General features: G+C 36.8%; 1 protein-coding gene across 4 annotated transcripts in view; it reads right to left on the reverse strand.

The window, feature by feature from the left end:
* The window catches only part of Pde7a (phosphodiesterase 7A), a 141214-nt gene extending 116313 nt beyond the window's left edge, over window positions 1-24901 (reverse strand). For all 4 annotated transcript variants that reach the window (XR_010050154.1, XM_063257391.1, XM_063257388.1 and 1 more), the window contains exon 1: window positions 24744-24901. Coding sequence is in view for 3 of the 4 variants with exons in the window: in XM_063257391.1 (XP_063113461.1) it covers window positions 24744-24881 (138 nt within the window). In the remaining variant the exon portion in view is untranslated. The remainder of the gene's footprint in view (window positions 1-24743) is intronic.
* Window positions 24902-25588: the final 687 nt, after the last annotated feature.

Here is a 25588-nt window from a genome sequence, read left to right on the forward strand (position 1 = left end):
TTCCAGTCATTGTTTCTCTGTATTGTTTTCTTAGTCTTGATCACATTAATTTCGCTCAGAGTCTTGTAAGTTCCCCGTGTGCATGCTTTGGACTTAATTTCCGTTTCTTGGTGCTTGACATTCAACATTAGGTATTTGAACTTAACTTTTGTGACATAGAAATTCAGTGCTATAAATCTTCCTTGTAAAGCTATTTTTATTATGGCCTATAAGCTTTGGCATGCTGTACTGGCACTTAACTGCAGAAACTAATTTCTTCTCTAATTTGATCTATGATCTACTGGTCATTCAGGAGAGTATTACTTAATTTCCATGTGTTTATGTCATTTTTGTGGTTTCTTTTGTCACTGACTGTCAATTTCATTGCACTATGGTAAGATAATATGGATGGTATAATTTCAATTCCTATGCATTTATTTAAGAATATTCTATGAGCTAGTTTGTGGTCTACTTTAGAGAAAATTCCATGTACTGCTGAAAAGAATGTGTAGTCTGATGATGTGGGGTGGAACACTATAGATCTACTAAGTCAATCTGTTCAAAAGTATAGGTCAACTCTGATATTACTTTTTTCTGTCTAGATGACCTACTTGTAACAGTGGGGTACTGAGGTCCCCCACTGCAACAGTCTTAATACTAATCTTTCATATCCATTAGGGTTTGTTTTACATAGTTCATTTTGCTGGTACTTTGTACATGTATATTCAGGTTTGCTATTTCATTCTTTTGGGTTGTTTCCCTAACAAGTATATAGTGACTTTTTTTGTCTCGGTCTGCAAATAGAATAGCTACCCCTGCTTTTTTCTTGGTTCCTCTTGCATTGAATATTGTTTTTCATCCTTAGACTTTCAGTCTATGAATTTTTGTATTAAATGTGCTTTTGTATGCAGCTTATTGTTGGATCTGGTTTCTTGATCCACAGTGGAAATTTGTTTCTTCTGATTAGTGAACTGGGGTCATTTAGATTGATGTTTATAACTGATATGTGTTGATTTATTCTTGTCATATTTTTTTTTTTCCTGTTGTTGGTCTCCTTTCCTTTCCTTGTTTGATTGCCTGCTTTGCCTGGAGCATTCATTGTATCGGGGATTAAAAACACTGTAGTCTTCATTATCTTTTTCTAGAATACCTTTCAGAACATTTTGAAGGACTGATTTGGTGGCCATTAATTTCTTCAGGTAATATGTATGAATGAAATATCCTATTTCTCCATCAATTTTGAAAGATAATTCAAAATTGTGGGGGTACATTAACCTATGCTGAAGGTCTTTTTCTTCTAGGGATTGAAATAATTCACATCAAGTTCACCCTGACTTAAGGATTTGTGTTGAAAAGTCTTCTGTGATTCTGACGGGCTTTCCTTAAGGGGTGATTTGTTTCTTTTTTTTAACAGTTTTGTCTGCTATATGCATTGGTGCAGTGTTTTTTTTTTTTTTTTTTTTTTTTTCTAATCATGGTTAGTTGGTACTTTGTATGCCTCACTTATCTGTATGTCAATTTCTTTTTCCATGGTTATGAAGTTTTTCTGTCATTACTTCAGTGAACAGTTTTTAGAATGTCTTTTGCACTGACTCTTGACTTTTTAATGGATTCTGAGCAATCTTATGTTATTCTTTGCATTGTCTAGCAGTTCGATTGATTGTCCTTTGCTATTTTTAAGAATTCTTTAATTATCACTAATGACAAACCTGTCTTCTAGAGCTAATGTTGTCCTCACATTGATGGTTCTGCTCTGCATATTTTTTTTTTTTTCTGTTGTTTCCTTTTTATTGGTACCGGGGATCGAACTCACGACTGCCTGCTTGCAAGGCAGGCGCTTATGCCGCTGAGCTAAATCCCCAGCCCCACTCTGCGTATTTTCAATACAATTTTTAAAGCTCCTAGATATCTGTATGAATCTGTTGCATGGATTCCATTTTTTCTCTATGTTGGGCATTCATGATTTCCATCATTTTCCTAAGCTCCTCTATATGTTTACCTTTATGTATTCTAGGTTCACTAACCATGTCCTTCATTATGGCCATCATCTCTCTGGTCAGCTGAGAAATTATTTTAGATTTTTCTTTCTTTTTCTAGACCCTCATTCCTCTGCTGTAACTTCCACTGTTACTATTTCAGAACCCAACTGGATGGTTTTGGTGTGATCTACTTGATAGACTCCTGAGTTTACCATTGGTAAGCTGGAGATTTGGGGGTGCATCGTTGCTTCTACATCTTCTCATTTTCTATTCTTTAAAAAATTTCTCTTCTATATTAATGCTTATAAATTGCTTATGGTAGGTAGCTTTATTACTAGTACGAGAACTCCTTAGGAAACCACTATTTTTCAGAGACGTCTTCTGGAAGTATTAGCTTTTGCCTTTTGAGTCTGTTAGATGGTATTACCTCTTCAATTTATTAGGGAAAAGAAATTGCTGTATATTGGCATAGGCCCTGGTCCTTTTATTCTAGACTAATGTTATTATTTATAACCCTCAGAACTTCTTGCTTTTGTCTTATAAGGAAGAACAACTATGCCACCTTGGCTCAGATCAAACAATGAGTAATAACAACAGGAAGAAGCATGGCCTAGAAAATGACAAACTGTGGTAACTATCAATTTGGCCCCTCTAACTATACGAACAAGATTTATAGTTACATGACAAAATCTAAAACAGATAATTATATATAGTAAATAGCCATTTAACTGAGCAATTTTACCCTCTGGGGAGAAGATTTAAAAGGTATAGCAAGAAAAAGAGAAATAAAAAAAGACAAAGACCAGAAGCAAGGTGACCTCTTTTGTCTTTCAGCAGGTAGAAGACAGGAGGGAAACAAGAAAGAAAACAAACCACACCAACCTAACCTAAAAACAATGTGAACACTCATGAGAAAACAACAACATATGATAAAAGTGAGAGAGTTCTCTGTGACTTCAAGCCTCTCATTATCTTCTTGTGTCCACAGATTTGTGGTAGTGTCCACTTCAGTGTGTGTCTCTGCTGTTACTAGTAGAAAAAAGAGGCAGGCAGAGCTTAGATCTGTACTGAATGACTCCAGCAAGCTTGCAGTAGGATCAGTAGGATGCTGTATAATCCTAGGAAGCTCGCATAGGAATAGGGTGGGGTGCCAATTCAACTCCACAGACATTCAGGTTGATCTTGGAGGGTGGTTGTGGGTTGGTGACCTGAATTATTCAGGTCACAATACTATGAGTATTTTTTGCTGGCTTGACCTTGGTTCCTCGATCACTGGTGTCTCTTAGGGTAGGGTCTCATCCCAATACTGGAAGCCTTGAGATGAAGACAACTCATGGCTGCTTGAGTACCCGGTTCAGCAATCCCCCTCTAAAAGGGCATCCAGACAATTACCCTTTTCTGGGGACATCAATCACCAGCTGTTAACATCGACTGCCCCACTCTTATTTCTCTATGGAAGTCTCCTGGAGCCCCTGCCACCACTGAATCTCTGTAGGTTTGAGACTCCTCTCTTATACCACAAGCTGGGAGTCAGGGAGATCTGCAGTCTGCCAGTGAGCTGGAAGTCAAGGAGTAAGCAGTTTGCCACCTCCCTCTTCTGCCACAAAGCCCAACACTCTCTCTCCCTGTGGGCTCCAATTCTCCCTTCAGAACTTTCCTGGGTCTCAGGGATCCACCACCTACCTTTTCCTCTTCCCAAAGCTACTATACTCCGATGTCTGGTCTCTCAATCTCAGAGCGTGATTTGCGGTTGCTCACCAAGCCATTATCTTCCTAATTCATCTTCATTTTTAGGACAGTTTTCCTAAATATAGCAGACCCTTGATTTATGAACTCAATTAGTTCATGAGGGCCGCTGAATTCAAATTGGTTGTAAATCAAGACTATTTTTCCGATAAAAAATGATGTAAATACCTATAATGCATTCCAAATTTCCCAAAGCAATCCTTAACTAACCTTTTCATTAAAAAAAAGTGTGATATGTGTAATTTATCAGAAACACCAATAATTTTCCTTGTATATTCATCAATAAGTTATGGAAGGTAGTTATTGTTTGAAAGGAAAGTTTCTTTCCATAAAAACATCAGGAATCTGGGCACAGACAGACACTTACATTCACTTACAGACACTTTTCTGGCACCATGAGTCTTTTTTACAACCATACAAGTGACCGGCAGTCAGGTGTGACTCAAGACTTTATAAGTTAAACTTAAGTTCTGTTCATAACCCAAGTTGTTCGTATGTGAAGTCAGTCATAACTCAAGGGTCCACTGTATAGAATTCTCTATACAGCTATTCTCTTAAATACTTTGGATATCATTGCACAGCATTATGGCCTTCATTGAGTCCAACAAGAAATCAATCATTCGCCACTATCATTCAACAGAAAAAGAAACAAAAATGATACACACAGAAAAAGGAGAAGTGAAACTATCCTTATTTGCAGAAGACATGATTCTCTAAATGGAAGACTCAGAGAATTATACCCAAAGACTCCTAAAACTAATAAACTCAGCAAGGTATCTGAATAAAAAAAAAATCAACAAATAAAAATCAATAAATTCCTGCTCAAAAGTAATAAACCTATTGAAAAAACAATTAGGAAAATACCATGCACAGCTTCCATTGTTTGACTGTTTGATCCTTTTTTTTCACACTTGTATCTTGTAATCTGAACAACTACTTTGAAGATAACAATACACAATATTTTTTTCAAATCCATTTTATTTCAAAGAGAAAAAAAAAAACAAAATTTCAAACCATGACAATTCAGGGCAACAATGGTACATACATTGAGTACAAATATGCAATATACTAATCAGTGTTAATCTCCTATTATTTTGTTTTGAAATTCTGTATGATTTTTATTCCCTTTTTTTGTTTTTAAAGTAAAAAAAAAATACCATGAATAACTTTAAGAAAAATTAAATACTTAGGAATTAACCTAACAAAAAAGTGAAAGACTTCCTTAATTAAAAAAAAAAGTACTCTAAACATGGAGTTTATGATCTAAATACTACTTAAAGTTCAGGATTTCTGAGATAAACCACTAGTCCTGCCTCACCTCTAAAAACTTACAGACAGTGCAACTGGGTATCAACAATTTGTCTGAAAACAAGTCTCTTAAAATTGAGGCCTTTATTTCCTATTTAACATTGGCAGAACATACATACCAAACAACCTGGGACAGACTGGAATGTAAGTAGTCTCAGGTTAGAATGTCATCTGTTTCCATTGTTCTACTCTCAATAGCATTTTTCAAAGTTGTCTTTAGTCACTCTCTTGAGCAATAAAATGATTGGTTCAGAAAACTATCATTGACATAAAAATTCATTTAAAATATTCAGATTGTTTAATCCAGTAATTCTCTCTTTTTTTTTTTTTTTTGGTCTTTTTCCTTTTTATCGGTACCGGGGATCGAACTCACGACTGCCTGCTTGCAAGGCAGGTGCTTATGCCACTGAGCTAAGTCCCCAGCCCCCCAGTAATTCTATTTCTACAAAATCTATTCTTTGGGAAACAACTCAAAATATAAAGAAAGTTGTGTTTAGTATGTTCTTATAAGTAGTACAGTAAAATATTTAAATCACTGTAAACTCAGCAAAGTGGAGTATCAATTAAACTAATATATACACATCTGATAAATTATATAATCCTTAATACTTAAAATAAAAAAAAATTATTCACTGTAATCATAATCTTTTCCTTTGACAAAAGTTGTTAAGACCAATTTATGTAACTTCTGCATAAACCACTAGTTGTCTCACAAAAATCTATTCTCATATTCTTTCTGAACATATTACTAGCCACTTAGGTCCCATTTTCCAGAGTCAAAGCTGTGTGTGACCATGAGACTGAATTCTCAGTACTTAAAAGTAAGCAAAAACAAAACAAAAAAATGGCTTAACTTCCTGCTCACTAACCTTGCCGCACAAATCCCAGTATTACTTCATAGAACAGAATTGTTTTACCAGCCTATATACACTCCCAAGACATTATGAGACAGTAAAATGCAGCACTAGTATAAAGACCAACTAACACTACACATCCACATTCAAAAAGTGTTACATTGCAAAGCACTAGAAAATTACATGTATCACAACTATTTTAAATATGCATACAAACAGAGTAAACACATAAAAATAGAATTATGGCAGAGGGACTATGAATAGACATTTTCCAGATTTTTAATATTGCTTACTTTAACAATTTTTAACATTAAAACTGGTAAACAATTACAAACCAGCCACTGCGTTCCACTGAAGTTTCTCAGAAGCACTAGTATAGCTTTAATCAAATAAGACTAGATCCATATAACTAGGTCTTCTCTACGTTTTAAAGAGCCCTTTTGCTTTGTTTTGCATATGTATGCTTAGTAAAAACAAAATTTCAATGCAATGAGATACAGTATATGAAAACTTGACCCTAAAAAAGCTTTATGCCTTTTCTCAGCCAGCAGTTAGCTTCCCTCAACCTAAAAATCTGTTTGAAGAAGGATGAGAACAGCAATTTAAGGTTAACGTTTCCTCCTCCCAAAGCCAAACCCCAAACCAAGAAAACTGAAACAGTCAAACCAAAAGAAAACAGCATTCAGTTTTCTTATCCACTCACATTTGAAACATTTTCTCTATAACAATGCAACCAATGTATACAGAATCTTGATATCACCATGCCTAATAATTGAATTTAACACATGTGGTAATGTGCATAACCCCATTATATCCTACTACTAGTACTATTACAGATTTATCTAATTAAAGAGATTTCTGATTTCCTAGTATCTACCATAAAATGTCATGATTTATAAAGTTCTGCTGTCACGTTAACAATCACTAGCCCTGTGATTAGTGCATTTAAAATACTGCTAGTTAAAACCGAGTGCTCCAAATATAAAATACAATAATGGATTTTGAAGACTTAATATCTCAAATCTGAAAAATAAATCATTAATGTGTTTAGAATATTGATTATATGTTTAATGTTTTGGATAGAGTTAAATAAGATATATATTAAATTTTAATTATTTTATTTGTAAGAATATGACTATAAGAAAACAAAATTACATATGTGGCTCATACTATGTATTTCTACAGGATATCAAATGAAGCTGATCCAGTTCCTAATGAGCAAAAATTTTATTAATTTCCTTTTGTTGTAGTACTCTCTAGTTCTGTAGCCACACAAAAACAAAGCCAGAGTGTTGGCTTGGGATTATATCCTAAAAGTGACTGAAGATAAGGGCTGCCATTAGTCATTCAGTTACTCAATGATCGGTCAGCTTATTCCAACAACCAAGACTCCAGGAGAAATCCAGAGACCTTTTATTAAATCTTAAGGTTTATAAATCTGATCTTCATTCTAACTCCATCATATACTACATTTCTGATATAGAGGACATTTGAATGCTAATGCCACCTAAGAGCCTTACCAGATGTCCTTTAGTCATCATTCTAAGAATTAACAGATGTCTTGAGATGACATAAAGACTTGATGCTATGGCAGGAATGGGGAAGCTTAGAAAAAGGGGGAAGTGGTGGGTACAAGAGTGAGCTAGAGTCTCAGTAGAACTAGGACACCAACACAACTAGTAAGTTTGTTGTACTTTAAATTTGCTGAATATCCACTTGGGTAAACACTGAGATGAACAGAGCTAAATAAGCTGTCTGCATTTAAGGAGTTCATCTTGTAGGCTAACCAAGGTAACTGAACTCAGGGCGGACTAATGGACAAGGGCAATGGTGCTAAGAGTTAATCCTGAGCTGTAATCTTAATGACTAAAACCAAAGTTAATTAAGAAACTTAAAATAGCAGTCAAAAGCTGAGAGTAAGGACTCAGGAAGCAAGGATTATGTTTAAGGGGTCTTGGTATTTCAGGAGCAGACACTAAGAACCTTTTGAAATGTTATATACCTTTTTATATGAACTCCTTCCACCATTTATGTGCGTGTGTGAAAAAACATTACAGCTATCAACTTTCTTAATGCACACATTTATAAGTTAAATGCCCAGCACACACACCTTATATGTTCCATGAAACATAAAAGTAGGATATAAAAAATTAAAAACACAAAATCATATTTTTATATTTCCAAATATGATGGTACAGCCCAAGTAGATCCTGCACTAAGTCTAACATTAAAATAAGAAATTTTAAAACACTGTACATAAGAGAAAGAGGTATTAAAATGATCTCAAATGGAAATGCACTGAGGCCTGCCACAAAAATCCTCAGTTACTTCCCGAGTTTCCTTAAAATGAGTTTAGTATATTTTCATTGTGATATAAAAGAAAAACAAATGAAACAGAAAACACATTTTAAGTAATCTATGTTCTGCTTTCATCTTCAGTTGTTGAATTCTACATAATAAACTACTAAAAAGTACAAATTCTCTTTTAAAATTTAAAGACTTAAGTTGTTTCAAATTATAAGTACCAAAAATGAAAAACATGTGCTTGCAGGGGAGCCTGCATGATGACTGCCTTACCCGTGAAAAGGTTTCAGCAATACATGTGCTTCTCAAATAGTTAAGTTTTCAATACACTACCCAAGCATAAAATTTTTCCTGCAGTTCCATGTACTGAGCTACAGAAAACAAATTTATACTGCCACTTTCCTTTTATCATATATTGAAAATATAAGGAGATAACTAGCCAATAATGTGTTGCAATGATTAAAATGAAAAAAAAAAAAAGATCGTTATCAGACTTATAAGTAGATGGTAAAGTTACATTATTGAAAATTTTTAAATACTGAAAATTTGGGCCCGGGAATTTAGCTCAGTGGCACAAGCGCTAAGTCATGAGTTTGATCCATAAAACAACCCCATTTTTACATCATTAAGTAGATGATTTACTAAATAAAAGTTAACAGTATAAATTGACACTTTTATTAAAATTAAGGCAAAAATGACACAGGTATTACATAAATATGATGTAAATATGACAAAATATCCATTTTCCCTTCTTGGTATAATTCAGAAGTTGATTTAATTGATTAAATTGCCCACAGAAAAACAGGCAACAGACATAATTTATGGATGACACACGGCAGCTAATTAATAATAAACATGTAAGTTTATTAGCAAAAACAGAAACTAAACACAATGAAAAAGGACAAGAAAGTACTTACTTGGCTATGCTATTCATTCTAGAAAACCTGACAGTATCTTTTAATTTAGGATTTACAATAGGAAATTATTTCAAAAATTAAAGATTCATAAAAATTATCAGCACAATATTTCATTTCTGCATAGCAAAACTAGTGGATAAAAATGTTCTAAGATGTTAGTTAATCTCTAGGGGCCAGGACTACAGATGATGTTCCCTCTATTTCTGGCATATTCCCTGTATTTTATAACAAGCATATATTAACACTAGTCCAAAAAAATTCTTCAAGTTACTTTTTAAAGTTCCTTTTAACAAATATAACCCAGTTCTTCTTATAGAAACAAACAATAAGTGCTATTTCTATTCCAAAGGAACAGGCTTCTATTCTAATTCTAGAGTTATACCTCCCACTCACCCAAAGCATCAGCCTCCACACTAGCACAGCACAGAGGCGCTCTAGTTAGAAAGAGATCTAAGTTCAGATCCTAGAAATACCACTAACACTTGTGTCCCTGTGAACAATTTACTTTTCTAAATCTGAGTGTATTCTTAAAAGAGACTTCTATAAATTTAGAGATTGAGAGTTTCAGTTCCTCAGAAGATAATTCAGAAGAGGAATAATGATGAAGGCAGAATTATAATATGAAATTATGGGTACAATTTGGGATTCATCCAAAGGAAACATGGTGGCATGCGTCCTCCAACGAGAAGAATGAAACTAAAAAAGTTTTCCTTCATTTTTCTGTATAAAAACCTTGTTTTGTTTTGCACACAAGGAACACAGGAACAAATATAAGAAGTAAGTTCCACTTCCAGACCACATATTCTATGGCAGATGAGGCTAGCAAGAGGAAGAAAGTTAAAGTTAAAGGTGTGTGCCATATTAAAAAAACGTTCGGGCTGGGGATTTAGCTCAGTGGCATAAGCACCTGCCTTGCAAGCAGGTGGTCATGAGTTCGATCCCTGGTACCGATAAAAAGGAAAAAGACAAAAAAAAAAAAAAAAAAACCAACAGATGGAGAAGGGCTGCTATTTTATTTGGGACACAAAAGGTTCTTCTACAAATACTGGGCTGATAATTGCACATGGAGTCATGGGAAAAGCCTGAGTCTGAGGGAATAGGACAAGCAAAGTCAAAGATAAAAACAAGGCTGGTATATTCATAGGTAGCCGTGAAAAGAAATGAGATTGAAGACACAGCAGGGGCCCAGGAACCACATTATGTGGGGGTCACAGCACAAAAAAGGAGTTTGGATTTTATCTTAACTATGATAAGAACTCACTGGTATTTTTAGCAGAATGACATGATCGGAGTGCATTTTAGAAATTACTTCAGCCATCTGTGCAGACAAGAGTGACAGCACTAGAGGTGGCAGGATAAAATTCCCACATTAGTTGAGTTCCAGTGTCTTCAAATTCTAGCACAAAGATCTCACCTTGTAAAAGCTGCCCTAGTTCTCCTTCTCCAGTACCACCCCTCCGAACTTTATAAACTATCCAGTGAATAAGTATCAGAATGTATTGTAATTATGGATTTCCATTACTACTATTCCTACAGGACTGAGCACCAACCATGAAAACAGAAACTATTTTCACAATACTGGCACATTAAGAGTGCTCCGTAAACACCTGCCAATTCAAAGAAGGAACATAAAAATTAAAACAGCCATTATATTCTATAGGGCTGCTGTAAAACAGTACTATATACCGGTGGCTTACTTTCTCACAGTTCTGGAGACTGAATATAAAAAAACCAAGGTATGGAAAAGCGTATGTCTCTTTTGAAAGCTTTAGATGAGAATATTCTTTGCCTCTTCCTTGTTTCTGTTGTCTCCTGGCAATCTTTGGAGTGGCTGGCATACAGCTGCACTACTACAATCTTTGCCTCCAGAGTTTTCTCTGAAACATGTTCAGACCATTTCTTCCTTGTGTATCTGAGTGAATTTAGGTCCTTTCCTAATCCTTACTCTCATCTAACTTCATTACATCTGCAAAGACCCTTACTCCAAATAAAGCTTCATCCTGAGGTTCTTGCTGGATATGAATTCTTGAATTCATTAAACTATTCAACACCACAACAGATTGTTTTATAAACTAGTCATCCCATTCTAAAAATATTCAAGTAAGGTTGAAGAGCCAAAATCACATATACAGCACAGAAGAGATTTCTGTATTGCCTTGGTGTGTCTTAACCTATTACTCATCTGCATGTTAAGGGGATGAGCTCTAATGCCTGTTCTAACACTAATATTCTAAGATTTTAACCTGTAAGTTTTTCTTGTGGACGTTTTAGATTTAATAAATATGAGTTAAACATACAGAGACCTTCAAATATTTGAATTAAACTGCAGTAAAAAGCTTAATTTCTAAGTTCTGAAGTAGGCAAAAAATATTTTTGTAATATAGCCACTATTATACCCACTCTGTCTTCATTTTTCACTAATACAGTGCATTCTTTCATACATAAAAAATATACACTTTCATTTTAATAAACTATACTTCTGAACACATACTATATGCCAGGCATATAGGAATATAGCAGAGTAAATAACCAACTTCTAACTATACCTTACTCTCTTCATATATTAAAATTCTACATAAATGATAGTTTAACAGGTACAAATTATTTCTTTACTGCAAAGGTTTTTTTTTTTTTTTTTTTTTTTTTTTTTTTTTTTTTTTTTTTTTTTTTTTTGTCTTTTTCCTTTCTATGGGTACCAGGGATCGAACTCACGACTGCCTGCTTGCAAGGCAGATGCTTATGCCGCTGAGCTAAATCCCCAGCCCCTACTGCAAAGGTTTTTAAAAATAGCTTTGTTGGTTTCTGATTATAAAACGGTATGTTTTTATTAACAAAAATCACAAATATAAAAAGATAATAAACATTACCAGAAATCTCATGCCTCAGTGATAACTATTATTAACATTATACACATATTGGTATACAGTATCCCCCATGATTTATCTAGAAATACGTATGTTCTGTAGGAAGGTCTATTAACATGCTAATGCATCATGCCATATTGTCATTATTTTCTCCCCACACTCAGTGTTATTACATTTTTCTACAACAAACTTGGCTATATAGCTTCAATTAACTGCAACTTTCTGTCAAATTAGCATTAATTTAACCATAGATGAGCACTGAAATAAAACCAAATATTCACCATTACAAGGTTATAAATAGAACCAAAAAAATTTATTTACATGTATCTTAGAAAATTTTTTAAAATGCCCCTTTGGAACCTGCACGCCTCCCTGGTAAGTAGCTGTGGCTGGAGCCAGCAGCAGGCGACCCAGGGAGAGAACCAGGCAGCCAGCATCTCCCTAGATCCGCACCATGTTGGAACTTAGGCCGCTGGGAAAGAAAGCAACCCAGTGAGCCTTGAGGGGTGGTGGGAGCTGAGAAACAAACAACCGCCTTCCTCCCCTAATTAGCAAATGGGACCAGAGATCTGAGCATCTCTTGGGAGGTTGACCATACGCAATATAGTAAATATCGGGGATTTCCTTCTACCATCTCTTTGAAGGCAAACATTGTTGTCACTATTTTGCTTTGATTTGATTAATTGTATTGCTCGATTCAATATTGTTTTGATAGGTTTTAGGATATTCTATATTTGGCTTGATTTTGCTATATCTGATTGAAAAGGACAACTATGGTGAAGATAATGAGATATACTGTGGCACTTGTTACTGGTATTCCGGTATCCTGCACTGAAGTTCTGTCCCAATTTCACTGCACTGTCTCGACTGGCTTTATTCTATCTTGTTCTGCTGTATTTTACTAACTTCAAAATAATAATAATAATAATAATAAATACCCCTTTGGACAAATTCCAGGATTGCAGAAAATTTTTGTATTCACATTTAAAATTTTCATTTGGGCAATACAGCTCTCAAAAGGTTGAATCAAATGATATACTGTCTCCACATAAGAATACTCATTTTCTCACAACCTTTGCCACATTAGGTTTTTTCAGTCTTCACCAATAAGATAGTCATCCCAGGACCTCCTCCCAAAATCTTTTATTTACATTTCCTTTGTTATGAGGTGTTGTGTATTTGCTTCTTCTTAGAATCGAGTTTTCTAATAATACGTAGTTTTATTTTCTTAAAATTTGTACTGTTCTTATTAATAGTAATGTCTTTCTATACTACTTTTAAGAATTTTATTGTTTTCCTTAAAATACATGTTCATTATGTTCAAGAATTCACACAAAAATTAAAAGAAAAATTTTAAAAATTCCAACACATACCACTTCATAAAAACAAAATATATAAAACTCTAAAGCGTGAGCTCTTTGTATACCAGGAACATTCTCTTTTATTCTCCAAAGTGAAAAAGTGTTGATTATAAGTTCACTCTAAAGTATAAGTTAGCTAGGTGTGGTGGCCAATGTTTGTAATCCTAGCACTGTGGAGACTGATACAGGACAACTTTAGGCCAAGCCTGGATAACTTAGTGATTCCGGGGGTGGGGGAGGACTGGGGATGCAGCACAGTGCAAAAGACCTGGGTTTAGTCCCCTTTACCACATAAACAAAGGAAGAAATGAATGAATGAATTGGGATATAGTAAGAAAAGCAACAGATTAAAAATTGGCTGAGCAAAATTTACAGTCCTAACTTCTCTACTAATTATGTGACTTTAGACAAAATTATGCAATCTGTCACTAACCTTTAAAATGATGGAATGCAATTATATTTATATGGTTCCATTCAAACATTAATATTTTGACATTCCTAAGGAAAAGTAAATATAACAGTTCAATACTGGGAGTTATCAAAAACCAGGCCACAAAATTGAGAGCTATAGCCATATAAAACTGAAATAAACCAGCAGATTACAAACTGTGTCATGCATGTTCTTGGAAGTCATGAGCATAGTGTTTCAGGAAATTAGTAGGTCCTCAATTTCCACATGTACAGTTTTTAGAACCATTCTGTTGACAACATATGCTGATTTTCTTTTTCCTCCCCATCCTGTGCCACTTTCTAAAAGAAAATCTTACCTGTCATACTTCTTGAAACTTACTACAGAATACTGCCCTGGGGCCTAGCAACACCTGGCCTGTCAAATGGATAGTTCAAAATATTCATCTTGAAAATGGTAGCGAATCAGATCCAGTTGCTCCATGACACCATTAATTTTAATTATGGATTACTTTTAAGCATACAATTTAGAAAAGTGGGTAACACTACTAATGAATTTATATTACCATCTTTTAAATTCAAAAATAGGTTTTCTCAGTATTTTCTGTTATATCTTGGATCTTAACTGTCCCCCAAAGGTAAATGGTTGGACCCCAGAAAAAGGTCAGATTCCAATTTCCTGTTGGTGATTTTGCTCTGTATATGCTCTCAATACAACACCCTGCTTCACCATAAGTCAAAAGCAATGTTAGCAGCTGATCATAAACTGAAAGCTCCAAAATTAGGATCCAAAATAAGCCTTTTTCCTCTATAAAATACTTAACTCGGTTTTCTCTGATAGTGACAGAAAGCTAACACATTTTCAATATTAACAAAATCAAGGCAAGACCCCTTCTTTTTACTGATAAAATTTGCAAAAAAAAGATAATAATCGAAAAAATCAGCCTTATGTGGGTGTGGTAGCATGTGTTGTAACCCCAGCTATTTGGGAGGTTGAGGCAAGGGAATTATAAATTTAAGGCCAGCCAGGGAAAGCATCTCAAAATTTAAAGGAAAAATAAAAAGGGCTACAGATACAGTCCTTGGTACAGCACGCCTAGTTTCAATCCCCAGTATTGAGAAAAAAAATCAGCCCATCTGTACCACTAAAAATGCATTCCTTACAAAATTTTACGTTACTATTTACTTAAAATGTCATAATTCAGGCTGGGGATTTAGCTCAGCAGCATAAAGCACCTGCCTTGCAAGCAGGCAGCCGTGAGTTCGATCCCCGGTACTAGTAAAAAAAAAGTCATAATTCATGCTATTTTGACTGTCTACTGGCCATAAGTGCATTAGTAAATCAGTCCAAAATACATGAAATTTTGTATTTCTAAATTATAATTGTGTCCATCGAATTCCAAAAAACAGGGTGCTAAAATAAAACACTTTTCATTCCTACCTACTGAATTCATTAATGAATTTACTTAAATTGTTGCTGAAAAATATAACATGACTGATAAAAATGTTTTCAAATATAAAAGAATACATTGGGGCAATAATATGTAGAAAAGCTAAAATGAAAATAAGAGAAAAAGAAATACTTAAAAGAGCTTGCTCATACATTTTTTTGAAATAGACAATGGAAGATGTTGAATTGTTAACCATACTTAAATTTTAACAACATACATTTAAAAATTGAGATTTAAACAATACATCAGAAATCACATCACTTACAAATATTCAAAGTTAGAAGAAAAATTCAAAGAGTGAGAGAAGGTATGACTTTTATTTCCTAAATTCTTTTGAAGGGATATAGAAAAAATGTTTTTTAAACCCTTGTAATAAATTTCAGAATCTGCTCTTAGCCCTAAACTTCCTCTTAAAGACACTACTTAATGTATTCTCCACTTGCTTGTTCCCTGACATAAGAACTCAACATACTCACAGTAAACTTCTTATACAGCTCCTTCTGCACCAAGGAAGAAGAGAGAAACACAGAGAGAAGGAAAGAAAAAAGGAAAGGCAGGTGGAAGACAGACCCTTTCTCCTCTTCCCCTCTAAATGTAGTGTCTAGTTTCATCATCTACATGGTCTCCCAAGCTAAAAAAGACATTTTCTTCTACCCTCCTGAAGGAAATAAACTCCTAAGACCTAACATCCTATCTCTTTTCCTTTTGCCACTTCCATTGTTCAACACCTCTTTATTAGCTGTTAATTTATAGCTTGTTATGATTTGTGTTTAAATGTCCCCCCTCATGTGGTCATGGGAGTGGGTTTCGAAGGTGAAAAGTTTGGCATTTGTAATTGGTTCATTACAAGTGTTTGAGTTTGGCATTTGTAATTGGTTCATTGTCTAGCACTAGGACTGGCAGTTTGAGTGTTGCACCTCCCAGGGACAGGAAGCCAGCATACAAAGGAGGGAAAGAGATCTTTTACCCTGTTCTCTCTTGTGGATTGTGGCTGCCATGAACAGATGCCCCTTAGCCATCCAACCCTGCCTTGGAACCAGCTGAGTATGGACTGAAACCTTCAAGAACTGTAAGCTAAATAAACCTTTCCTTCCTTCATTTTAGATGTCAGGTATTTTGTCCTAGCATCAAGAGAAAAGTAACCAGACATAGCCTTTCTTCAAAACAAAAACTACCATTTTACTTCCCAGCATCTCCCACAAAGGGTGAAACCACAATCATCAGAGCTATATAGACATACCCACATGCATATAAATGAATTACCCAAATGATTTAAGAATGGTGAAGTTGAAAGAAACCGGAACAGTCAATTCTTGATACTATCCTCATCCAAGTATCTTCCAAGCTATCATTTTGTCACTGAGAATTTATAATCTTATGGAGCAGCCATAGGATCCATATAATCTTATGGATCTACCAAAGATCTCAGTCCAAATACAACTGGCTTGACTTTTTTAGTCCTACAGTAGTTTGGTTAAAAACCAGAATTATGTGAATACGAAAATACTGACATTACATAAAATTGTAAATAAAAAGTCAAAAATCATTTATATTTTCACCACCTAGAGAGCTTCAGTTAACAGATTAGAATACATTTAGCTTTTGTTTTTTTTTTCTGCAAGCATGCAATAGTATGTACATATGCATATAGTAAGATTTTCTTCTTTGTTTTGCTTTGTTTGTTTTTGCATAAAAACCTGATGCTGAAGCCACAAAGACCTTGGTGTGGGTTTTTACAAGATAGTCAGTGAATTTCTTGTAGGGAGACTTGGCAAACATGATCTCCTTCCAGAAGTTGAGCATCAGGTACCTGTAGGTCTTGGGATGGCATCAAAAGTGGCCCTAGTAGTTACCCAGTGTGGTTGGTAGTGCAGCCCCTGGCAGAGGTGTCACAATCTATGACACTAGCCATCTGCAGCAGCTTTTTTGAAATGGGTTAAGACAATACCACTGCCTCTGGGGCAGAAATAAGGCAAACCAGCAGAGAGGCACAGTGTCCTACCATCCTACAAGGGATATGTGGAAGAACCTGCCAAGCTTGTTCCTGGAGTAGCCTCTCTGTGCAGGGACAATGTACAGCATGGTCATGATGATGGCCCTTTAGGTGGCAGTGGCTACTTTCCTGAAGCACTGGAGACTGACACGACCCATGTGGTCCTCAATGGCAATAAATGCCTTGAATGTGACTCACTGGTCAGTTTCTGCACTGGAATGATCTTCCAAATTTCATTCTTGAGAGAGATCCTTTAAAAGTCAACGATCTCAGATTCCTTGATAGGCAAGGAAAAGAGCAAGCTCTCCTTCAGAGATGTGCTCTTTAGGACCTTGATCAGTGGCTAGCTTGGTGATATGGATCCATTCATGGTCCTCAGCCTTGCCTCTGCCAGCCCTGCGGCCTCAGCCAAGCCCCTGCTGTAGCCTCACAAGAATGGCATCTCTAGGAGGCACCGCCCACTACACCTGTGTCACGCTGCACTGGTGGTATCATCTGCCAGTTGGTATTTTCCCAAGGAAAAAGTTATTGTGTCTTATTGTAAAACAAAAAAACAACACAAAACAAAACTGGGATAATCATTAGATACCCTGGGGCTTTTCCCTCACTGAATAATACTGGAAGCATTTCTCCTGTGTGAGTCAATACTGTTCCAATTATTCAAAGCATTTTAGTAGTTACACAATACAGAATAAAAAATGCTAACATTTCTTTAGCTATTTTTAAACTACATTGCTATAAATTCTTGAAATTCATCAAAGCATCTAAGTTGTTAAACACAGAAATAAAACTGAATTCCGTAAGATTTGTGAATTATTTTTGTTTTCCAATTTTTCAGAACTATAAATAATAATGGGTTGAATATTCTGAAAGGTTAATCTTTACCAACATTTCTAGCCATTTACTGAGGACAGATTTCCAAAACTTATCAAGCAAAAGTATTTATTTTCAAAGTACTGATTTTTTTATTCAATTATCAAATTATTTTCAAAATTTACAATTTACAATCATACTAACATTGTACAAATGTAACCTGTTACATTCACTTCCTAAAAATCCATGAATTTGAAAGCAAAAAAGGCTGGTGAGGAAACCGCAACAGGACAAGCCTTCCTCAAAGTCTGTGTATTGATGTCTGGAAGCCCAGGATACTGCTTGGTAAAATAGGAGTAATGTCATCTAGCTTAAGAAAATTTTTGTTAAGGATTAAAAACACCACTTAAAACATCTAATACACTTTAATACTTTATGAAGTCTTTCCTTTAGCATCCATTTTTTTAATTACTAGTGTGGTCAAACACAAATTCCTTTTCTATTCCCCAAACATAGCTACTGGTCCTTACTCTATGTTCTAAGACAACACTCTTCACATGTGACAACAGGAAATAGAAGAGAATGCACAGGTTTTAGAGTGATCTCAAGTTTAACTCATTTTTATTTAGTGCTACTTTGCACAAATAACTTTAAATTTGTCTCTTCTCTAAGTTAGAGCTCACGTGACTTCGGGAAAAGGTGCAGTAATTGAAAACACATGAGAAACCAACATCTGTATTGCCCTACATCTCCTCATTAGTGTAGTGGTGCTTTACATCTCAGAAGAAAGCAATATTCTATCATCTTTCACTGTCAACTCCCCATCTCCATCCACTCCCCTCCTGAAATCTGAGTTATTTCCCTTCAAGTTAAATAAATGTGTCTATAATTTATTCAGTCACTCTTCAAAGTAGTTTCAAATCACCTTACCAATCTAGACACTATCTTCAGAGGAGGACTTAATATAGTTATATCTTCCAGAAAACAGAATCTAGAACAGAATGCTCCAGATATGATCTGAAAAGGCCAGAGTGAAAGTAGCCATTTCAAATGATCACCTCAGTCAGTTTCTCTTACCCCATCAGCCAATGAAATCCGTAATATATGAATTTACCATTTTAACTATACTACCCACCACTGAGGCAGACCAGATTAAAAGTGAGGGAGATCAAACATGATAGGACTTTCCGAAGGCTCCTGTGATGCGAAAGATAAGTTACTGTCTCAAAACTTATTTTAACCCTTGGTAGAAATCTGAGCCATACCATCTATCTTAATTTTTATAAAGATTAAGAACAAAATTTAAAGTATCCTGCAATGCAGAAGTTACTCCAAAACCAGAAATGACTTATCACTAAAGCAAGACTACTACTGGGTCTTTAGTAAGCACCCTTTGCCAAGTACTTTATATGGTTCTAAGCTGGAGTTCAGTTTATTCAAAACTCTTATTTTGGCTCTGCTGAATTTCAGTTATCGAATTAACAATTTTATTTTCTTTATCATACTCTGTCCTGTTTCAATTATCTCCTCCCCCTCCTTACCCATCATCTTCTGAAATGAAGAGCTATTTCTGCCAGTAGGTGGAGGCATGGAGCAGCAATTCAAAAATCCCAAAGAAATTAACTATAAACCAGAGACACTTTTGATATCAACCACAAAATCCTTGGCACAGGTCCCTTACAAAGGGAACCACTAATGGCCTACATTATCCCTTGTATCAGCTCCCAAATGTAGGTTTTGAGAAGCTACTATACTTATACCATCAACTTGGAATAAAGTATATTTACAAACTTTTGTTGGATATATATGAATGAGTAATGAAAATAAAATTTCACAGAAGAAATGCAAAAAGTATAAACCTCTTGTTCACTATAATTTACATAACTCAGGTACCACAGTGCATCCAATACAGTAGCAAAATGTCTATGATTGGATATTAAAGGGTTATGATCATTTACCCTAGCATAGTCAAAGCATAGTGTTTTGATTAAGCCTAAAAATGTTCTTACCGTTTGACTGAACCTAGTGATTCTATAAACTTTATCAAAAATGCATTATGGAATTTATTAAATGAAGTTTTGTGTACAAGAAAAACTTGAAAATAAATGGTTGACATTTGGAGAACATGTTGATGCCAGATCAAACTGTTGTCCTTCTGACCTATAGAGTAATGATCTATACATCTGCTCTGCTATTGCAGTAGCCACTGGTGATGTGCAGTTACTTAATTAAAACAACTAAAAATTCATTCTCTCAGTTATATAATCTACATTTCAAGTGACCAATACCTACATATGGCTAACTACTATCATCCTGGATGGTGAAGACAACATGTTCAACATTACAAATAGTTCTACAGGACAGTGCTGGTCTACATGTTGTGTATCTGAATAAATGGAACCCCTCTGACCTCTTCCCCCGACACTCACCAATTTATCTAGAAACACCTGTTTAACACGTAATACTTTGCCTAAGCCTCTACAGCTAAATGAAGCTACCCTGATTTATCCCAGCCATTTAGGTGTTCCTTCCTTGGGGTCTCAGCACACCCTGATAAATCTAACGCAATAACCACACCACATATAACCTTCGCTTTTCTCCCACCACAACCCTGCAGATATCTAGAAGGAGGAACTAGCTTTGATCCAAGAGGCTCTAAACTATTCTGGCACAGACAGGGCCTTGAAAACGTGTGATATACTATGAACACTGTTAAAAAAAGAAAGAATGGACAGAGATTATAACTGGAAATTGTTAATGTTCAGTAAGGTAAGAAGACAAAAGAAAATGTGGCTGAGACAGGGTCACAAGGAATTTTTTTAACTATGAATTTTTTACTTTTTAATACTAACTACAAGCAGCCTCATAGGTATTTTGTGAGTAAATATTAGTAAAATAGTTTTTTTGTGCCTCTTTTTTCTTTTCTTTTCTTTCTTTTTCTTTTTTTTTTTCAGCACTAGGGCTTAAACCCTGGGCCTTCACACAGAGACATCCCCAGCTCGTCTTGTTTTTGAGACAATTTTACTAGGCTGGGTTTAAACTTATAATGCTCTTGCCTTGGCCTCCCAGAGGGATGGGATTAGGGGTGTGCTGAATCATGCCTAAGAATATAGTATCTCAAGAAAAAGGAGAAAACAGGTGTGGTAGCACATGCCTATAAAAAAAGATGGGGCTGTGGTTCAATGTGAAGGCCTTGGGTTCAGTTCTTATTACTGGAAAAAAAAAGGCAAGATGCTAAATTTGGCTTATTATGGTATTAAAAGCACGCTATGTGTTAGATCCCAATAATTTGTCCAATGACATTTTTATGATATATTTTAAAAATTAAACCACAAAATTCTAAAACTGGATGTTTCCAGCAGATATAAAATCTTGACTGATCCCTCACCCCATTCGACCCCAGCAGTGCTTTGGCATTAGTATCAACACACTAACCCAACTTCCACATTTCTGAGCCCCTATCTAAGGAAAGCATCTGTGGTGAGTAAGAACTTTCTACTGAAAGATAAATGTTTAAAGTCAGCTAGATATCCAAATACAGCAGGGAACGGGTTTTATTCATATTCAAATAATTAAAAGAAACATCAACTATTTGAAAAGGTAGTATACAACCTGGTTTAAAATAAAAAGTTAATGTTCTTGTACTTGCCGTCCTTAAAAAAGCTACAGCTCCCCGGGCTGGGGATTTAGCTCAACGGCATAAGCGCCTGCCTTGCAAGCAGGCAGTTGTGAGTTCAATCCCTGGTACCAATAAAAAGGAAAAAGAAAAAAAAAAAAAAAAAAAAAAAAAAAAAGCTACAGCTCCAATAAAAGAATTTTGCAGATAATTCAAGCTTGTCCACTTAACCAACATTTAAACTGGCACGGAAATCTTAAAAAATAAAAATAACAAAAAGTACAAATCTTCCAACTTGTAAAACCAGAACCTATTAACATCACTATAACTAATAATTGTGTTGTCCAATACCCAAGTGCCTAAAAGTCCCCAGGTTGCCGAGTTGGAAGGGTTTTTCTTCCCATTCCCAGGTTTGGTGTGTCAGCTATCAATTTCTACCCTGTGAATAGCTGGTAGCTGCCTCTCATTCCACTTCAAATTTCTTGCTACTTAGAAAATTTTGTCTCAGTTTCACATGCCTTCAGAGGATCTCCCAATCTATTTTGGTTGCTCAGTCTTTTCTGCTTATTTCCCGGGTCTGTTGGCCTGCAATTACCAGTTCTAAACCAAATTTTAGATAAATGTATCTCTGTTCTACTATGATGTCCTTACACCATTATTTAGAACTGATGTTCAGTCAAAGATAATTTCATTTCCTGTTCAATCATGCAAGATATTTATTAAATTCTTAGTATAAGCTACACTCCACCATGATAAAAAGAAAGAACTGAAAAGTCTAGTTTTAGCCAGATGGCATACACCTGTAATCCCAACACCTGGGGAGGCTGAACAAGGAGGATCACAGAGAGTTTGAGGTCAGTGTGAACTATAGTGAGTACAAGGAGAGCCTTAATTGCATAGTGATAGCCTGTTTAAAAAAAAAAAATCAAAAAAGAGAAAGTTTTGAATATGTGTTTTTTTTGAATATATTTTAAAATTGGAAAAACTGAAGTATTTTACTTAAGCTGTTAAAAAGTTTAAGTCTCAAGTAAAATTGTAAGCTGTTTATAAATTACAAACTCTTTACAATTTCTATAACTTTCATGCTTAACTTTATTCAGGGGTAAAGGAAGCTTCTGATTTAAGCAAATGTTTATTTTATAGTACTCTGAATAAGTCTTTTTTTAAACTCCTTTTCCTATTACAAATTCCCATCCCCAAACAACTCCACAATAGGCTTTATTATTTTTTTTTCTTTTTTCTTTTTTGGTGGTACTGAAGATCGAACTCAAGACCTAGGCAAGCGCTTATGCCAGTGAGCTAAATGCCTATATGCCCTATTATTAAACACTATGTAAAGTCTTCATAATAGTAAATATACTCATTTCAGCATCCTGTTAAGTTTAACATCACTGTAACACTGAGCAATGTTGAGCAGAGAAAAAGTGTCAATTTAGGAAAATTTCTGTTCAAAGTATAACAAGTACTTATATATTTTGGGTTTTTTTCCCCATTTTTATATTTCAAGGGTTAGTAAACATAGAGTAATTCTACAGTATTTGCTTTTTTTTTGCCACAATCATACTTTTAAATTTTCATAACTCATTTACATCTAAGTCTAGGAAATGAGTCAAAAAAAAGAGTAGAACTTAAATTTGGTCCCTGTAGACTAATTAAGACATCTTGGCATCAGCCTTGTTTTAAATCCCTTGGAATCTTCCTTCTCATTCATTTTCTCCTAAGGGAGCAGAAAAATTTTGAAGCATTTTATAATTTATAAATGACCTGTGAATCCATTATTTAGACGTAATTAGAAATAGGCATAATCATGTGCCTGCTGATCTGAGGAAATAAAATAATATTTAGAAATAAAGTTTCTATCAGTAAAGAACTTTAATTACCACTATTAAAAACCTTTTTTAGTTGTGTATTAATACCTATTCAACATTAATTCTGTAACCTGAAATACTTTAGCAGTACTAAAAATGCAGATCGCAGAACCAACCTTCATAGTAGGTAACAGTGTAATATTACTTGAAATGCCACTTAACATTTTAGTAATTTTTACAAGCCTACACTGATTTTGTAAGCATCCTATCTTGTGCTCTGAAAGAAGTCTGATTTCAAATAAAAAGAATTTAGAAAACAACTAGTATGGCTCTTGCTCTTTCTACAAGGAACTCAGGTGGATGACAAGTGATATTTACTAGACAATTATAAAAGAAAATCTCTAAAAGGTGTTGTGCACACTACTTGAAAAAAAAAATACTGACCTTGCTCAAGATACCTACAACATAACTGGAGAGAGAAATTTCATCAAATAAGCAATTTGATTAACAAGTGACCAGGACCACATAATTTCTGAGAGAAAGCGGTGAGGGCACTCAGTTCATAAACAAAGCAAAATTATTTTTGTCTTCCATTCTAAATCTTGCCATTAAAACCAGCCAGTAATAAGCTGGGACACAGGTATCACCATAGGAAAAATTTAAGTTCTCAGGAGCAATTGGTATTGAGCCATTCAAAATGTATTCCTGTGAGTACACCTCAGTGGTTTCCTCTCCAAAAATCGCATCAAATTAAAAACAAAGCCGATTTGTAGCTATCAACTTCGCAGACTTGTACCTCTGACACCACTTTAGGCCCATCTGTAGAAACGCAGGAATAGGGGAGAAAGGGCAACAGGGTATCTGGGCCTATTGTTCATTGAGAACCGCAGCACAAGAGCACCGCCGAGTGCGCGCGAGAGCTGGAGGGGCGTGAGCTTGGCACAGGTGTGCGGGGTGAGGGGAACAGAGGTGAACAGGTGTGCTCCAGGGCTGCTGCTAAAGAAGGGGCCCAACTTTCGAAAGGAGACATCGAGAAAACCTTAAAGGGCAAAATTATGCTGAGGCTTAAACTGCTGGGCACAATGATGGCCTGGGAGGGGTTGCGAGGTCCCCAGGGGTACAGGTCTGAGAAGGCCGTCGAACTGAAGGTGGACAGCAGCAGCAATGAAAAAGAAAGGCTCTCAATTCGAAGCCCCAGTCTAGGAATCCCCCAACAATAGATAAGCTGGGGTCAGGTTAGGCGGCAAGAGCTGGGGTGTAGGGAGATGAAGCCGGTGGGCACTGGAAACAAAAGCGAGGAGCCCCCCGGTGTGGGCCCCAGCGCTTCGGCAGAGGCGATTACCTGTGAGAGCTGCCGCGGGTTGGGACAGCCGAAAAGCGCGGAGCTGGAGCTGAAGCTGATGGCTCCTCGGCGGCTGAGGACGTGCTGGGGTACCGGCCTGTCCAGGGGCAGCACCGGCAGCTGGTAACATACTTCCATTGAATAAGCCCGCCCTGCCTCCGCGCGGCGCCCGCCCTGCCGCGGCCGCCGGCCCCTGCGCTGGGAGGGGGCAGCGGCTCGGGGGCGCCGGGCCAAGAACCGGGCAGGGCGGGCGCGCGCTGACCCCGGGCCGCCGAGTCGCGCTCACGCCTCCTCCTCTCGGGCCGCCGCAGCGCCAGTCACCGGGACCCGCGCGCGTCCTGCTCAGGGCTGGTGGGGACGGTGCGCCAGCCCAGGCAGCACAGGCACAGTCGGGAGTGCAGATCGCGCCGCCGCAGGGCTCCTCGGCCGAAAGGAGAGGGTCGGAGTCAGCCCAGCACGAGCGGAGCACAGCGGTGCAGGAAAGGACGGCTGGAGCCAGCAGCAGGACGCGCGCGGCTTGGGACCAGCAAGCAGCTCGGGCCACGCCGCCACCGCCGCCGGAGCCCTGCCCCTCCCCTCGCCTCCCCCGGAGCCTGACTTCACTCCGCCGCCGGCGCGAGCCCGGCGTAATTCACACTTTGCAGCCGCGGACCCTGCGCCAACCACCGCCGCCGCCACTGTGACGTCACGACGCCGCGCCGCAGGCCCGCGCCCCGCGCCGCCGCAGCGCCCAGGGAGCGGGGAGCAGGACTGGAGGCGAGGCGCTGCCCCTTTCGTCCTGCGCCGCACCCTGCGCTTCGGCCAGGTCCGTTCCCGTCGCGCGCATCCTTTCCCCCTTCCCCTGA

The sequence above is a fragment of the Cavia porcellus genome, unplaced genomic scaffold, assembly GCF_034190915.1.
Source record: "Cavia porcellus strain 051 isolate PalLab524CR breed Dunkin Hartley unplaced genomic scaffold, mCavPor4.1 scaffold_10, whole genome shotgun sequence".
Lineage (NCBI taxonomy): Eukaryota > Metazoa > Chordata > Mammalia > Rodentia > Caviidae > Cavia > Cavia porcellus.